The sequence below is a fragment of the Loxodonta africana genome, chromosome 18, assembly GCF_030014295.1.
Source record: "Loxodonta africana isolate mLoxAfr1 chromosome 18, mLoxAfr1.hap2, whole genome shotgun sequence".
NCBI classification, from domain to species: Eukaryota; Metazoa; Chordata; class Mammalia; order Proboscidea; family Elephantidae; genus Loxodonta; species Loxodonta africana.
The window spans coordinates 31,680,619-31,698,229 of NC_087359.1; the positions used below are offsets into that span (position 1 = coordinate 31,680,619).

The 17,611-nt window shown below is 50.9% G+C and overlaps 1 protein-coding gene across 1 annotated transcript; it reads right to left on the bottom strand.

The window, feature by feature from the left end:
• Positions 1-373: 373 nt before the first annotated feature.
• HEXIM2 (HEXIM P-TEFb complex subunit 2) lies at positions 374-14,581 on the bottom strand. Its single transcript, XM_023553431.2, is given in 4 exon segments — positions 374-9,646; positions 12,425-12,456; positions 12,459-12,653; positions 13,888-14,581. Coding segments are annotated over 4 exon segments (1,710 nt in total). The 3' UTR covers positions 374-8,857.
• Between the last annotated feature and the right edge of the window lie 3,030 nt (positions 14,582-17,611).

Genomic DNA, 17,611 nt, shown 5'->3' on the forward strand with positions numbered 1-17,611 from the left:
CCAGGTGGCTGAAATCAAACAGTTAAGTATTCCTCATTTACCAATTATTTAATAAAACCCGTTTGTGCCAACCACTGTATTAGAGGCTGGGGTGACAAAAATGACAAAGAGGACCCCTGCCCTCAGGATCTGGGGGTCAAATTAACAGTCAGTTATGATTCTGTGTGATGAGGGCAATACAGAAGCAAGGTCCCAGAGGAGGCTTGTGCTGGCAGCTTATCTATCTCTCCAAACTTGTCCCCACCCCTTCTCTCTCATGGGTACCCAGCTTGTCAGCCACACCCAAGGTATGCCATTCCCAAACTCATTCCTCTGAGTCTGCCCCTGCTGCCCTTTCCCACCCCCACCTGACTGCAAACCCCCACTCCCCCACCCAAGATTCAGCCCAGAATAATAACCCCAAATTCAGGAGGGTGGTTCATCAGGGAGGATGGGATCAGAGGCAAGAACCTGGGGGAGGGGGGGAGTGCCTATTTTGAATGTTTTCTTTCCTAAGCAGGGGGTTCATTTTCTCATTCTATATGTCTTTTTGTGTCTGAAATATTTCATCATAATCTATTTTCAAAAGAGATTCAATTCAAGCTGCAGCTCCACCTTGATTTCCACCTTCTGTTATATTTCCTCGTCAAGAATCAAGCTCAAAGATCCCTTCCTGTCAGTCAAAAGCAAACTGTGTTTCTAAAGATGCATGGCAATGACTGTCACCCATCCAGGAGCCTGGCCACCTCTAGGGTGGGGAAAGCGACAGAGGAGGGGTACGGCGCTGGGGGCTTCAACAATAATAGCAATGCTTCTACTTCTTAAGCTAAGTAATAGGTTCATGGGTGTTTGTTTTATGTCTAAAATATTGTAATATAAAATAAACACTTGAAAAGCAACTCTGTCCAGGATGAGAGGAGCAGGAAGGAAGAAGGAAGAGAGCAGAAGCTTTAAAGAAGTTGGATAAGGAAGAGAAAAGAGGTGCCTCTTGCCAGGCAGGACAGATAAAACAAGTGATCAGACTTGACTTGCTGGTGGAGAGCAGAGAGCAGCGAAAGAAACACAAGGCTGTCTCCCTGTAGTGAGGCATAGTGTGGTGGCTAAGTGTATGGATGCTGGAATTGGACTGCCTGGGTTCAAGTCCAGGTGCAATCTCATTGGCAACTTACTTCAATTTCCTTATCCTGCAAAATGCTTGTGGGGCTCAAATGAGATGAAATGTGGGAAGCTTGCACTGACTGGTATCCAGCAAGTGCTGGATATTGTTATTATTTGTATTATTAGTTATTAATCATGTGACCCTGAACAAGTCAGTTAGTTTCTCCAAAACCCAGTCTCCCCACCCATGAAATGGAGGTCACATTGAAACGCTCAAACTCATATGAACGAAAGGGCTTTGAACACTCCAGAGTGATTTCATTAATGACAGCTTATATTAAAACGGGAGGCCCATAGGTAAAAAGACCACAAGAGAAGGTAAGCGCCCCGAAGGCAGAGGCTGTCCATCGAGTTCACTTTGGTGACCCAGTGCCTGGCACATAGTAGGCTCCCAGTAAATATCTGTTGAATGAACAAATGGTGCTGTTTCTGCTGTTAATAAGACGTGAGCATCTGTTTCACCAGGAGAGGAGGATGTGGGTGTCCAGGCAGGGCAGTGGGCAGATGCTTGCCCTTTGCTGAGCTGGGCGGGGAGCCGCAGTGGGCAGGGTGCGCAGGGTTTGAACCCAATGCCAGCGTTCATGCTCTTAACAAATACACTTTGCCAGGGCCCTGGAAAAGCCCAGCTGGATCTGGAAAACTCTCCTTCCCCTAGCTTCCAAGTTGCCTCCTCCCTCCCTCCCTGGGTGAATGAGAAGAAAAGGGATGGGAGATAACCAGGAAGAGGCTAAAAAGGGAAGCAGGGACAGCATTTGACTCTGAAACTCCCAGCTGACTCATACGCAGCTCTTGCTCACAGGTGAATGCCAGAGGCTGGAGCTAGGGGCGAACCCCCAGTCTAGAGCACTCCCTGCCCAGAAGGAGCAGAGTCATTATCACACCCCCTGGGGGGGTGGTTGTGCTGCTATGGAGATGAAGCAACAGCTCTTTGCTAGGCAGAATTTCCATGTCTGAGAGCTGCAGGGGCCCTCAGCTCGGTTTCCTAGTCTCAACTCCTACCCTTCCTCAGGAGCCCTGGCACATCTAGTGGTGGGGGCCAGGAGTCTCTGGGGACAGCCTGGCCCACAGCTGATTGGGGGAAATGGCCTCCTTCTCTGGAGCATCTCTGTCCATGGAGCCCAGGTCTGTCCTCCAGGGCTCCCCTGTCTGGTATGGGCACACTGGAGGTCATCCCACTCTGGAGTCCTCCTTGGGAGCTGGGCAGGTGAGAGCAGCACCCACACAGGGGCTCCTGGCCACAGGGAGCTGGGCAGAGAGAATGTTTGGAGCTCTTAGAAGTCTGGTTCCCAGCCCTGGCTCCACAGGAACCCCACTGGGGGGCCTTAAAAATCCCATTGTCCAGGCCACACCCAATTAAATCAGAATTTCTGGGGGTGATACCCAGGTACCTAAACTTCTTAAGCTTTCTCTGGCTGGTGATTCCAATGGGCAGCCAAGTTGAGAAGCAATGATTTAGTGGATACAGGAACTCTGTGAGGGGAAGAAAGCTGCAGGGAAGCAATGAAGTCTAGGATCTGGAGCCCAGAGGAGGAGGGCGGAAAGACAGGTGAGGAGTTCTGTCCAGGGCTGCTGGGGAAAACAGGAGTTGGGGAAGGAGGGGTGGGCTGAGTTGGGGGGTGGGGCGGTGCCTACGGCCACAAACACAGCTGAGGTGAACTGCAAGTGAGGGCAGTTGGACCAGGAGCCCAGGGAAAAACAGATCTGCCTTTCTCAGAGGCCCAAGAGGGAAAGAGCCGAGGCTGGGACTGAGAAGCAAAGGAACAGAAGGTCTTGGTAGAAAGGACGTGGTGGAGCCCTAGGACCCAGGGTAGGAACGGGAGCTGGCCAGCCTGGGTTGTGAGGGAACCTGCAGCTTCCCTGTGTTGATTCTTCACTCAGGTAACAAGTTACCGAATGTGGTCCTGAGGAGCACACTGGGCCGGAAGAAGCAAGAGCCAGGCAGTATTATGGGCCCAAGGACATCTTCCTTCTTTGTGGTAGTGATGGGAATATGGCAGAGGCAGGTTGTGGCGGCCCACACGGGTCACAGTCTTCCTCACAACTTAGTTTCTTGGAAACTTCCTCTTTGGAGCCATTGGGTTAAGGACACAGCAGGATGTAGCCTGGAGGGAAGGCAGGAAGGGGGCCCAGCCTGGTTGCCCTGAGGTGGGAGACAGCAGGTGCCTTGGGGGCTGGTCTTGAGTGTCCCATCTTGGATGCAGTTGAGAGAGAGTCTCTGGGGCAAGTGGTCTCTGGAATGTCCATGCTTATAGGCAGCTGGGACACAGTGGCCAACTGGGGGACAGCTGCTCAGCCTGTCCCCTGCCTGGCAAGACCTGTGCAGCTCCTGCCCTTCTCTGGGCCCACAAAGGCCTTTCTGTTTGGGAGGCAGAGATGGACTTTCAGCCATGAAGGAAGGGTGAAACTTGCCCCACATGAAGGAAACAATACCATCTCCTCCTTCTTGGGGGGCTGGGATCAGGGACTGTGGAAATGGGGCAGGGGAGCATGCCTCTCACCCCTAGCTTCCCAAAAGTCTCCAGGTCCAGACGGCCCCTCCCAGCCCCCAACAAAAACTGTCAACCTAGAGACCCAAGTAGAGAGAGCCAAGGGGAAACCCTCCCCAAAAGATAAGGTAAGGGAGGAATGAGAGGAACTCCCAAGAACCACCTTGGAATGGAGCTATTCAGGATTATGCAGTGTCCCACAATAGTAACACTTACTGCTGTTTTCCATCTGAAAGCAACTGCTACATAGCTGGCACTTTGCTAAGCCCTTAACTTACATTAAGACAAGAGAGCACCATGGTCAAGACCTCAAACTACAATTAGACATCACGGTCTTTAATTCCAGCACAGCCCCCTGCTCTCTGTTTGGTCTTGGGCAAGTTTCTCAACCTCTCTGAGCTAAAGCTTTCTCATGTCAGTATCTGACCCCAAGCCCCACAGTACTAATTACAGGAAGACGCTGTCCCCTTGGGCCACCTTCAGTGCCTGGACTCAGTAGGCAGTTTTTTAGAACAGGCAGCACAGTTCTAGAAGGAGCCTCCTGGCCCAGGATAGGCCCTGGATAGCCCAGGATCCTGGCCTGGCCGGAAGCCCCCTACTCCCTTTGAACAAATAAGGAAAGAAGAGCCTGAGTCAGAAGGAGGATCTGAGTTAGAAGCAGAGGTCCCTGGGGTGATGCAAATGGTTAAGGCACTTGACTGCTAACTAAAAGATTGGAGGTTTGAGTCCACCCAGGTGGACCTCGGAAGAAAGGCCTGGCAATCTACTTCTGAAAAACCAGCCATTGAAAATCCTATGGAGCACAGTCCTACTCTGACACAGATGGGGACACCGTGAGTTGAAATCAGATAGATGGCAACTGGTACACCATGGAATATTATTCGACCATAAAAAGGAATGAAATACTGACACATACTACAGTGTGGATAAACTTCAAAAACATTATGCAAAGTGAAAAAAACCAGACACAAGAGGTTACCATTGTATGATTGCATTTGTTTGAAATATCCAGAACAGGTAAATCTGTAGAGAGAGAAAGCAGATTGGTAGTTGCCAAGGCTGGGGGTGGCGGGCGGGGGGGAGGAAAAGTGGGGAATAACTGCTTAACGGGCATGGGGTCTGCTTTTCGGGGGATGAAGATGTTTTGCAGCTAGATAGAGGTGGAGGTCGCACAACATTGTGAATGCTCCTAAATGCCACTGAACTGTTCACTTTAAATGGTTAATGTTATGTGACTGTCACCTGAATTAAAAATAATAATGGTACCTGTAGCGAAGAGATTAGAGGAAGGAGAAAGGTGGACGCGTGGTAGGGGGTAGGGAAGGTAAAGGGGGGGCTGAGATATGAGGAAGAGAGGAGAACGTTGCAGAAGCAGGGAAGTCTGAGGTGGAGAAAGGTTTGAGGGAGGGGGGTTCCTCAGCTGCAGAGCAGAGTGGCCTGAGGATGTTGCTGGCTGAGGAAGCAGTTTGAGCCTGTGGGCTGGGGGAGCCACTGCGCTGTAGAGGAAGGAGGGGAGAACCCAAATGAGAGGGAGTCTGGGCAAGGCATTTCGGCCTCTGTGTTTGCTCCCCCTCTGACTAGACTAGAAGCTCCCAGGAGGCGGAAGCAGGGACCTCATATTTTCAGCTCTTTAATTTTCCAAGTGTCATTACAGGTAGATGGTTCTTTCAAAACACCTGGCACCAATGGAATGATATCAAACATGTTAAGCAGCAGGAAGATTACCCACCGCCCACACAAGCGAGGATGGCCCTGGGCTGAGCTTGCTGCCACCTCAGAGAGGGGACTTTAAAACGGAGGCCTCAGTGCCCTGCCAATCACCGCCCCCCCACCCCAGGCTGTCCCCCAGAGGGCAGCACTGGGGTCTGGGATGGGGGAAGGGACTGGGTGAGCAGTGTGGGCTCCTTTGTCAGACCCAGGAAGGGCAGTGGGGGCAGCTACAGGAAGTAACGGGGTAAGGAGCTCCTCCGGAATCTATCCCCCGCTTCCCTCCCCTCTGCTTGCACAGCTCCTGCACATGCTCAGTATGCCCACAAGTTGAGTTGGCGCACAAGGGAGGGCATTGACTGGCACCCCCACTTAAAGGGCCAGTGCTACCCTTGCCTACTTCCCAAAGGGGCAATGGGCTCTGGACAACCTCTTTCTTCATACTGAATTACTTCACCCCAACCTCCTCCTTACTTCCTGGCAGCTTTCTCCTGACCCCTCAGCTCCTCTGCCCCACTACCTCTCATTCCCTGCCCCATTGCAGGTCCACTGGACCCAGGGGTTTTTACTTGAGCGGGGGAATTCTTGATGGGGAAGAAAGGGGGGTCCCAGACCAGGCTAGGCAGGAGTGGTGGGAAGCATCAGCAATCACTCCTGTGAAATATTTGCCTCTCTGGTCCTCTCTCTCCTGGCCCAGGAGACCAAGAAGGTCCTAGAAAGCAAACTGGGCTGGAGGCAAGTAAGGCACTAGAAAGGCCTAGGGAGCAGAGATAGGTATGTCCAAACCTCTCCTCTCCAGCTGAGTGCATGTCTGTAACTTGGAGCATCTATCATTGTGGTGGGGTAGGGGAGAAGCCTAGGCCTCAGGACCAAGCAGCCAGAGAGGGAACAACTGGCTAAGTTGTTCAGGGAAAGGAGGTAAGTGATGAGATGAATCCAGGCCTGGCTGCCACCTGTAGCTGAGCCTGCTTTCCCCAGGAGGGAGCCTCAGACACTCCAGCTCCCAGTGATGGTCTCTTCCCTCCACACCCCTCACCCTGGGGGTTAGGGAACCAGATGGCAGAAGGGGGGTGACAGGGATCCTTCTTCACTGACTCTCTTGTTCAGCCCCTCTTGACTTTCCCAGCTCACACCCTCTCCTTTGTCTGCTTCTTGCCCCACCCTGTCCCCTATTAGCCTTGGGAAAAAATCACCAACCACAGTGGTGTGCCCTGGCCAAGAGCCCTTAGGCCATTCTATTGTGGGGTGGGGGGGGGCAGGGAGGGGAGAGGAGTGAGAGGACAGTTCAGCTGGTAACTTTTTGTCTCCAGGCTCTAGGGCTTCTTGGTCAAGAAGGGCCTAGCTGTTCACCTGCCCTCCTCCCAGCCCCTGCTCTTCATTCAGGGAGCAGCTGCCTCCAAACACACCCTCTCCCTCCACACCACGCCCCCTCCCCCAACACTCCAACAGCCCTCTGGAGTCTTCACACACACATGCACACACACACACACCCCTCCATGTAAACAACCTTCTCCTGGCCCTCCCCCTCCAGGCTCCACACTGAGGAATGCAGCAGCTGGGAGGTTGCCTGTGCCTTGCCAAGCAGCCTTCAGGTCCCAGGCTAGCACCCTACACCCTACACGGGAAGGCAGGCCTTGGCCCGCTTCCCTAGAATCCGGAAAGTCACTTCCTCTCTGAGCCTTGGTTTCTCATCTGCAAAGTGGGGACGACCATTCCTGCCCACCCTTCCTCACAGAGTTGTCTGGGAATCAAAGGGAAAGGGGCTTAATAAATTAAAGCGCTCAGCCACTGTTTTAGGGGCAGATTGCCTAAGGATGGGACTTTGTCTCTCTCTGGAAGCCCTGCCCTTCCTAGAGTCTATTCCCGCTTGCTTTTTGTAGGAGGCGCTGGCTAGGCCTGGGTGTGGCAGGGCAAAAATGAAAGTTCTTCTGGCAACACACACGGATCGTCAGTATTTCCATCCCAGCAGCTCCCAGGCCTGAGCCCTTCTCTTGCCCAATGTGGCCTGTCAAGAAGAGAGCCTGGAATGGAAGCCAGGCTGGGCCGGCCAGGCCTCTGCCCCTCCCTGTGTGCAGTGGCAGAGTCAACACAGGCTCACTTGTGAGCTGACTAACTTCCTTCATGCCACCTCAGTCATCCTCGCTGTCAGCCTGGTACCAGCCACGGCCAGCAAGGTCTGGGAGGGTGCGGGAAGAGACAGGGTGCCTGCAGAAGGGTGAGTCTGAGTGTGAGGGTCTGTCAGCTCATCTCCTCGCAGCCCAACAGTGGCTGCCATGCTGGTGGGGTCTCTATTATCCAGGGTGACCCTCTATTATGTGAACTGGTGAGGGGCTCACGCACTTCAGAGGGAATTTACTACATGTGTGTTTAGGCTCAGAGGAGCAGGATGCATGCAGACGCAGAGCAGGCATCAGGAAGGCCAGGCAGCCCAGCACTGTTAAGGATCCATCTGCTGTCCCCCTCTGCCCCTTGGGCTTTATTTTCCATCAGAAGAACGCGTCCCTTGAGTGCTTACTTATAAGTGTCCTTCCAGGAGCAAAGGGGACAAGCATGAGATGACTAGCCTCCTTCCCAAGTCCTGGCTGCAGGACTGGGGGGGTTGTGGGGAAGATGGGGCTGCTGTCAAGGAAAAAGAGACACAAGTCACTCAGACCTCATCTACCCCAACCCTCTAAATACAGGGAGCCTGGCAGCAAACCAGGAGTTCCTGGGGGGCACAAATGGTTTAAGTGCTCGACTGCTAACCAAAAGGTTGGTAGTTTCAACCCGCTCAGAGGCACCTCAGAAGAAAAACCTGACAACCTGCTTCCAGAAGGTGACAGCCTTGAAAACCTGATGGAGTGTAGTTCTACTGTGCAACACATGGGGTTGCCATAGGTTGGAATCAACTTGATGGCAACTGGTTTTTTGGTTTGGGAGCATACTTTGAGGGAACCCCTGGGACAGAGCGACAGCTCTCTCCAGGGGAAGCTCCCAGCTCCTCACAGCCTGCTGGCATCTCAAGTCAGGTTCCAGCTGAACCTGGGGGCTCCTGACCGAGCTCCCTTCCATTTCTGCAGCGCCTAGAAAAAACCTTCAGTGCCTTCTGATTGCTCCAGGACCCAGAGAGCAGAATTTAAGCATTGCGGGGACCCTGATAGGTCCCCAGTCCACCGCTCTACTATCCTCCCAACTTGGGGCAAGGGGAGGCTGCAACCCAATTCCCAGACTTCCCTAGGAGGACTGGACTTGGATGCCCAGAGCAGCTGTAGGGGCTGGACTGCCCCTCCAAAGTTCATGAAGTCAACACTAGCCACTCCTGTTTGGTCTCACCAAGACCTTTTAATTTCTTTATGAAAAATAAGATGACATCAAAGAACAAATTGTGGAAATGACAAGGTAGAAGTATGAACCGATTTCAGTGTTCTCAGAGGGCACAGGGAGCTGAGAATGGTTTTCATCTGTCACCTGCCTCTTTGGGATCCAGCTAGCCTGAGTGGATATGACATGACATCTTCTCCTTGGGTCAGCCTGGCTGGCGGGCGTCCCTAGGTGCCCAGTTTCTCACCACAGCTGCTGCCTTCTTGGTTCCACATCTCATTCTCCTGCCGAAGCCGCTGGTTCTCGGTCCGGAGCCTCTCCACCTCGGCAGCTAGCTCCTCCACCTGGCGACAGGGCCGCTGGTTGGTGTACCGTTGCAACTGCTGCAACCTCCGTGTCTCCTCCTCGGCCTGCGACAGCCGCCTCTCCAGATCCAGGTAGTCTTGCACCAACTCCTGCTTGCTGCGGCCCTGCAGGCTCTCAGTGTGGTAGCGCTCATAGGCCTCCGAGAAATCCCTCTGCAGGAACTCGCCGTGAGCCTGGCCTGGCCCATCACTGTCCCCTGCCTCACTTTCCCCACTGGAGCCTGGGTGGGAGACCCTGTGGGGCACATCCAGGTCAGGTTCCTCTGGGTCTCGGTCATTCATCAGGAACTGGGTGGTGTTGTACGGCGCCACGGGCTGGCCCTTGGCGAACATCTCCTCGCGCACCTGGAAGGCCCTCTGGCTCTGCCTCTCATCCCGCCGTTGCTTCTCAGCCCAGCTCAACTCCAGATAGGGCCGCCAGTGCCTCTTGTGCTTTGATGGCAGCCGGCGGTGCTTCTTCCGGGCAAACACCGCCTCTGCCGAGCAGCCCGCTGGGCTCTGGGTCTGGGGACTCCTATTGTTCCAGCCACCAGCAGCCCCAGCAGGATCCTCATCCTCTGGGCGGCTATCCATCCGGGGTATCAGGGGAAGGGATCTGTCAGGGTCATGAGACACAGGAGGTGTTTCAGGGCTCCCAGGAGCCCTAAAGCTCTGAAGAGAGAGGACGAAAGCAAAGGATCAGGGCAGCCTGTCCCCAGAGGTAGAAACCTTCCCTTTTCACCCAGCATGAGGCCGACTTTCCCACACCCAGCCAGCCTGATCGCTCTCTAGCCCCTCATCCTTCTGCAACCATTTTGTTTATTTAGCCTTACCCGTCTACTGTCTGCCCACCCTGCTCCACCCCCAAGTAGACTCACAGTGAGATCAGGAACTCTGCCTGTGTTGTTCACTCTAATATCAATACCTAGGAACAGTACCTGGCACAGGGTAGGTATTCAATAAAAACTATTTGGATGAAGTAGGAGAAGAAAACTAGGACGGAAGGTGACTTCGATGTGTTTGCTCAATCAGAAGCCCAAATAGTACTTGCACTTCTTTCTACCTAGAAAGCTTATCTTTCAGACAGGGCTGGCTCCATGGGCCCCGTGTTCAGAAAGGTCTCAAACTTGGCTTAAAGCTCTGCTGTCGCCATCTTGAAATTCTCAGTAATTTTTGAACAAAGGGCCCCTTTGCACTGGGCCCCATAAATCACGTTAGCTGATCTTGCTTCCACATATTTAAATAGCTGACTCTTTCTCATTTTTTAGGGCTCAATTCCAATGTCATCTCTTCAGAGAGGCCCTCCCTGACCACCTATCAAAAGTTGCCCCCTTCTCCCCTCCTCAGTGACTCCCTATCACCCTGTTAACGTCGCACATAACATTGATCACATTACCATTTAACATCTGTCTTCCACCCATCAAAATGTATCTTTTCCATTCAGTTCACTATTCTATCCCCATGCTAGACACAAGGTAAGTGCTCGATAAATGTTTGTTAAATGATCTAAACCCTATTAGACAGAGGGATCCAAAAGATACTGGACAGTGAGACTCTTCTTCCCATGGTTCTAGGGCAGAGGAAATAGAATGTATTTATTCCAAGCAGAAGTTGGTATATCACTCTTCTACATGAGAGGCAGGAAAGAGGTTCTAGTTGGGAAGAAGAAGAGCCAACCTCCAGTCTGCAGCTGAGAGAGTTCCAGAACTTATCTAAGAGATAGAATGAACTCTGCCAAGAGAGTGTGTATGTGTTTATTGGCATCTGTTTATCTCTGTGTGGCGAGGGTGGGAATACTGAGTGTGGGGGACAGGGAATGAATTGCTCTAAGTTTGTGGTTTGGGGATTTCTAATAATAACCACTGCCACTGGTATATTGCTTTATGATATACAACATGTCTCTGAGCATAGGTCCACACAGGCGTAGGGTGTGGGTTAGGGGGCATGGTGTATACTGTCCTATAAGAGCTAGGGATATGCTACATGCATTTTGGATATCCTGAAGAGAACTGCTTCAGGGAAAAGGAGGTATGTTGGAGTGTGTGAGTGTGTGTGTGTGGTGTTTGATGGGTTGTACGTTTACTTCACCAGCAGGGAGATCATGAGTCAAGGGCAAAAGGCCTTGCCTTCATCAATGGCGTAGGTCAGTGGACACAGAACTGCTACCCAGCCCAGGAGAGGTAAGGCCATTAGCCACAGCAAGGCAGGGTGGCTTGTCTGTGTGTGTGCATTTGCCTGCTCACAGACCTCAGCGAATGTCCTTTAATGATCCTTCCCCCCACCCAAGCTAGCCCTGCCCTTCAGCCCCACATACTGCCTTCCTCCTGAAGGCTTGTCCTTCCACCACTATTATCACTACTGCAGATGAGCTGTGTGACCTGGGTGAGTCATTTGCCCTCTCTGAACTTTCTAGCCCTGACATGCCATGAACTCTAAATTAAATAAATCCAGGAAACACTGGAAATAGCTAGGTAGTGTGGATCAGAAGCTCTTCCAATGCCCATTCTAAGTTCCGTCCTCACTTACAGGGAGTTATTGGCTGGGGGAGAAGAGTGGGCACGGTAGGGGCCGTGAGAGAGCATAGGCTAGGAGGACTTTAGTGGTTCAGTGGTAGAATTTTTGCTTCGCGTGCAAGAGATCGGGGTTCAATACTTGGCCAATGCACGTCATGCACAGCTACCACCTATCTGTCACTGGAGGCTTGCCTGCTGCTATGATGGTGAACAGATTTCCATGGAGCATCCAGATTTAAGACACACTAGGAGAAAAGGCCTGTGATCTACTTCTGAAAACCAGCCAATGAAAACCCTACGGATCACAATGACCTGATCCACAACTGATCATGGAGATGGTGCAGGACTGGGCACCGTTTTGGCCCATTGTGCATGGGGTTGCCATGAGTCGGCAGCTGACTTGACAACAACTAACAACAGCAACAGCCAGATAAGAAAATGATATCTTCAGGGACCTGATACAACTCGCCTCTCCTCTCTCTCTCCTGGGTGATATCCTACTCCCTACTGCCATCCCAAATTATACACTAACTGTTCAAACTCTTCTTCCTGCTTCAGACTTGGTTCTCAACCTGGACAAAATACAAATATTCAACCAAGTTCTGTGGCCTTGAGGTCAAGGCATGGTTCTGTTGTCAGCAGGCCCTCGGTTATACCTGGGTCTGTGGCTTGCAGACTGCATGATCCTGGAAAAAGTATTTCAGCTCTCAGAACCTTAGCTTCTGTAAAATGTAAATAATAATTCCTACCTTGAAAGGCTACTAGGATTCATGAGATAGTACAGATTTAGCATCTGGCATATTGCCCATCACAGAGGAGGGACTTATTAAAAAATTCTGGTTTTCCAAATCTGCCAACACACCTGAGACAAGCCAGGATCCCAGCTGGCAGGGTCCAAGTTCCGTGTAGGCAGGTGGATGAGAGGGTCAGGGCTTACCTTGGCCTCCTCCAGGGCTGCTGGTGACTCGTATTACAGTTGGTCTGTTTTGGAGTGGCCACCTTCTTCTGTTCCAAATCTCTGAGCAGATGCCTTTAAGTACTGACCCCTGCTTTAAAGAACAACAGAAACCTAAGTCCTGAGGGGGAATTCTGAGGAGGACTCTGGTTACCTAGGATGTCTTTACTAAGGCAGTGCCAGTCATTTTGTAGCACCAGGCTTGCACACCCTCATTTTCAAAGGAAGGCCTTGGAGGCTGCCTCCACACCCTGGTTTCCACACCTCCAGCCAAAAAAAAAAAAAAAACCCGACTTGCTGCCAAGTCAACTCAGACTCATAGTGACCCTATAGGACAGAGTAGAACTGCCCCACAGGGGTTTCCAAAGAATGGTTGGTGGATTTGAACTGCCAAGCTTTTGGTTGGCAGAGCCCAGTTTTTAACCACTGCACCACCAGGGCTCCAACACCATCCGCCAGCTAGGGGTCCAATGAGGATTAAGTGTCCATCTTCCCAGTGCAACTCCTCAGGCCCCAGGCCGGAGTTTATTTCCCATAATGACCTCCTGGAAGTCACTGAGGCTCAGGCTGGCAGCTAGGAAACGAGGCCTACTCTCTATTCCCCCAACAACCAAAGGGGAAAAAAAGACCACCCCAATATACTATCTACAGCAATGACCCTGGGGAGGCTGGGAGTGGAGTGGGTCTGTGGCTCTGACAATATGTAGCTGGTTTAAGAGAGTTCCTTTTCCCATTGCATCCAGAGGCCCTAATCCTGGCTGCAGTCCCCCACCTTCTTAGCTGGGGCTCCAGAAGGCAATGCCCCTTGAAGCACGGCTGGGGGCTGGGCCGAGCCTAGGCTGAGGTTTCTTGTCTACAGAGCCTGGCTTGCCGCCCTTCTCCCTCTCAGAATGGAAAACAGAGAAAAGGGGAAGGAGAAGTCGTCACACTACAGGCAGCTGAAAGGGAAACTCAACTGGGATAAGGCTGGATTCCTTGAAAGAGGGGAAATGGTTTGGGAAGGAGATTTTGCAAAAGTGGAACTGACCTATTTGCTGTGAACGGCTGCGCACACGACTACGTCTGAGTGTCTTTCTGTAAGGCAACCTGCCTGTGCAATTCCAACGTCCCAGCCCTACCTCTTGCTGCAGTTGCAGCAGCTCTGGTCAAGCCGCTCAGGCACTAAGGTTGGGGGGAGGGGATACCCTGGACGGCGCGGAGCCTGCTGGGGATTATAGTTCTTCTACCATTGGAAGGCGGATCAAGATTTTATCACATCAACTGCCACTCCGAGAACTACAAAACCCTTCTATCCTTGCGCGAGTAGCGTTCCGCGCTCATCACTTCCGTTCTCTGATTGGTCGAAACATATGCTAATAATCTTAACTTTCGTCAACGATTAGCTGTGCGGCAGCACAACCGGATCCACCTTTTCCAAACTCAATTAAAAAGTTCATTGATGGCGCTAATCTTGACTGGGCAGAAAATAGATCCGGCTGAAGGCGGCGGGGCCTGGGCGCGGAGGAATCCTTGCCCTGGAGGAAGGCGACGAGAAGATCGGTGGCCGCCGCCGCCATTTTGGGCTGGGAGGAGGCAGCGGAGGGACTCGCTGCGCAGTGAGAGCACCCCGTGGGGGGTGGTCCGGGTGCGGGGAGAGGCCGGGCCGAGTGGGCTGCCTGAAGTGGCGGCGCCGGGAGACGGTGGGGTGTGGTATCCGGGGCCGGGAGGGGATGAAGGTTGGAGTCTCCCCGGCTGGGCCCGGTCCTCAAACCGTCCCGGCAGCCCCGCAGCCTCGCCTCTTACAGAGGTCAGGGTTCTTGGGTAATTACCGCGTGTTTCCCGAGACCCCAGTAGGGGAGAGGCCGGGGGAAACGGCTCCCCTCTTCTGTCCTTCCACATGGGTGCGGATCCCGAGGCCAAGCTCTGCCAAATTCTCTCCCTGCCCCCATCCGGCCTAGGTATGGTGCCGAGGCGCAGCGTAGCGGGGCCCCCGCCTTCACGGGCAAGGTGGCAGCGACGCCAGATTCCAAAGGCTGGCGCCGCGGGCAGGGTGGAGGTCGCAGCTCTGGCCGCGCTTCCCTCCCGGGTCCATCCCTTGGCCCCGAGAGCGGAGGGCCTGGCGCGACTACCATCGCCCCCAACCCCATACACCAAGGCCATCCTGTAGCACGGGCTGCGAAAAGGAGCAGACTTCATACTGTAGCAACCACTGATTCTCCTGGGACCAGCTCGATAGGGGCACGTGGAAGCCTTTGCGAGCCCAGTGCTTGGAGATCTGTGAGCGCACTTGCTCTCAGGATTTCTCCCATCCAGCCCCGATTCTCGTAACGACCAGACTCGCACGTCTCCATTCACTTTGGGAGACTCCTGAAGTGTGCTGTTGCGCTTCTCTTGAAAGTTCACACCAAAGGGGTGGGTCTTTGCCCTTTGCAGAGTTGGGACAGAAAATAACTCATAGTGTCTACAGCCCAGGAGTAGAAATGGAGTGGCTCATTTCGGATGCTGCGTGGACATCCCGTTTGCATTTTGAAATCGGAGCCGTAACTTACCAAAGCTTTTGGAGAAATGGCTGCCCTTATATAGAGGAAAAAAACGAGCTAATTCCAGTGTAGTCTTTGTAAGACTACAGATTCTTTGCGGTTTAAAGAATTTTCTCTCCCAAACGAAGCAAAGTGAGGGAGCATTTTGCAGCCACTGGTGCATTGTTACTAGGGAGTTTCTCTTTTGGAATTCCAAGTAATTGAAAATCACTTCTGTAGATCCTAGATGCTACCAAAATATGTGGCATTTGGGTGGAGAATCCGCTTTGAAAAATAAAACTCTCAACTTTATAGCCGTAGCAGCTTCTTAAAGACTTAAGTTTGAGATGAAGTTCTTGCTCTTGAATGGCAGATTGCACCGTCTTGTTTCCTACTGCTTGAAGCCTAAGTCCAGAGTGATTTATGGCTCAGGGAAATCTTCAAATAATAGTCTTGTTGCTAAAAATAAAGTCAGTTGAAATGATGCGTAGGTAGGTTCTTAAGTAGGAGAGATTTTTCTGGGTGACTGGGTAGTAAACTTTGTGGGTATCTTCTGATGAATCTTACTAGTTACAGATACACAAATCATTTCTAAATAACAATAACAGAAATCTTGGGCGAGTTCTTCACAACGGAAGCCTTGTCCCTATTATTCCAAAAAAACCAAGCCTCTTGCCATTGAGTCGATTCTGGTTCATAGTGACCCTATAGGACAGAGTAGAACCGCCCTACCTAGGGTTTCCAAGGCTGTAATCTTTATGGAAGCTGCCACATCTTTCTCCCCTGGCGCTGCTGGTGGGTTTGAACTGCCAACTTTCGGTTAGCAACTGAGCACTTAACCACTGCACCACCAGGGCTCCTTGTTCCTATTACTAATAAAGTAACTTTTTTAAGTTGTATGTGTGACAACTCCACAGCCTTAACTATTCTCTCTGCCCTCCAAGATGTTCTCAGAGAAAGTCTTAGGACTAGATTGCAAAAATATCACCATTGACTGAGGTTCTTAATGTCAGACTTGAACCACATAGTCGTAACTAAATGAAGCTTTGATATACTTGATTTGTACTGTATAAGTTGACTTTCAGTCAGGGTCATGTTCACTTTATACTATTTTTCAAATCATGAGAAGATGGGAGTTAGGCTGACACTAACTTGTTAGGAGTTAAGTTAAATAGTCATAGGAGCCGAAAGGGGTTTTAGAGATTATTTGGTTCTTCTGCCAAAAATTTAATGAAGGAGAATCCCAGACTTGTGATTCATCCTCCATTGTGAAGTAATCTAGTTAAACCTTTGGGTGCTACCAAGTGGGGAACACTGTATCAGGTGCAGAATTTGTTACTCATTTACAAAGATGAAAGCTTATTGTCTTTAAGGTTGACCCATAAGCTTTTCCATTCCTTGATTAAAAAAAAAAAAAGTTGGGGATAAAACCAGTTTATTAATGGTTCCCTGGTTATCTACTGAGTAAAACACAGGCCTGGGAGTTAGGAACTCCAAGTTCTATTTGTTTGTGCTGCTGCTGACTTGGCTGGCTTGGTTACAGTCCAAACCCTGAAGATAAGGCCAAACTGGTCATTTTGTTACTGAGTTTGTTCATCTAATGTTCAACCAGGCCTTTAGCTTCCTCAGCTCTCGACTTTCAGCTGAGTACCTTTGTGGTTTATGACAAATTCTCCAAACCCTATGTACAAACCCTATGTACTTTAGTTTCCTAATTTCAAAATGGGATCAGTGCTGCCTCCCTCATAAATACCTTGAGGAGTAACTAGTCATGTAAATATGTAGCTATGTAAATATCTACTTGCTATAACTTCATCATTTGGGAACTTTAGAACTTCTGCTTCAAAGGTCGTTTGGGACAGTTGGGAAGCCTGTCTTACTGAACTATAGCCTGGATTGCCCACAGCAGCACAAAAGGGTGACCATTCAAGTAGGCTGAACAAGGGGCAGTCTCTCAGGGTGCCAAGCAGTAGTTACTGTGAAGTCCTGGACATTGTGCATTTACCTGATGTCCAGCTCCTGGGGGCCCGTGGCTATGTATGAGCAGAATTCATTGATGGAGGCAGGAATGTTTTTGCCGCAGTCCTCCACTGCGGGCTGAAGATGCTTCTTTCTGAACAATTTAGTTTCTGCAGTTTTTTACTCTCCATTCTTCATCTCCTTCCATCCTCCCTTTTTAAAAATTGTTCAAATCCTTTATGATTTTAATAAATACACTTGTAATAATAACCAAAAGGAAGGCAGGACTAACTTCTTAGACATTCTCTTCCATTCCCCAGTTTGGTCTTCCATTCTTCAGTTTGGTCTTCTGACACAATTACATGTTTAAAGGCTTTGAAACTCCAAATTAATTTCCTCCCCTCAAAACTCCAAATTAATTTCCTCCCCTGACCCTCTTGAAGCTAGAACAAGTTCTAGTGAGTAGCTTTATAAGAGAGGCGTTGCTACCGTTTTCTCGAATTCTTGTGTATGGAGCACTCTTCTAGAGCTCCTTCACTTTCCTTCAGGAATGTCCTTTTTACTCACTGTAAACCCAGGGCTTTTTAAAACTTCACAGAAAGTAAGTGGATCTGTCAAATAGAATACAGCTTTAGATGAGAGTTTACAATTCCCTTCTGAATTTCTGTTCTTGAAAAAAACTTAGAAGTCAAACATAACTGCTTTTGTTCAT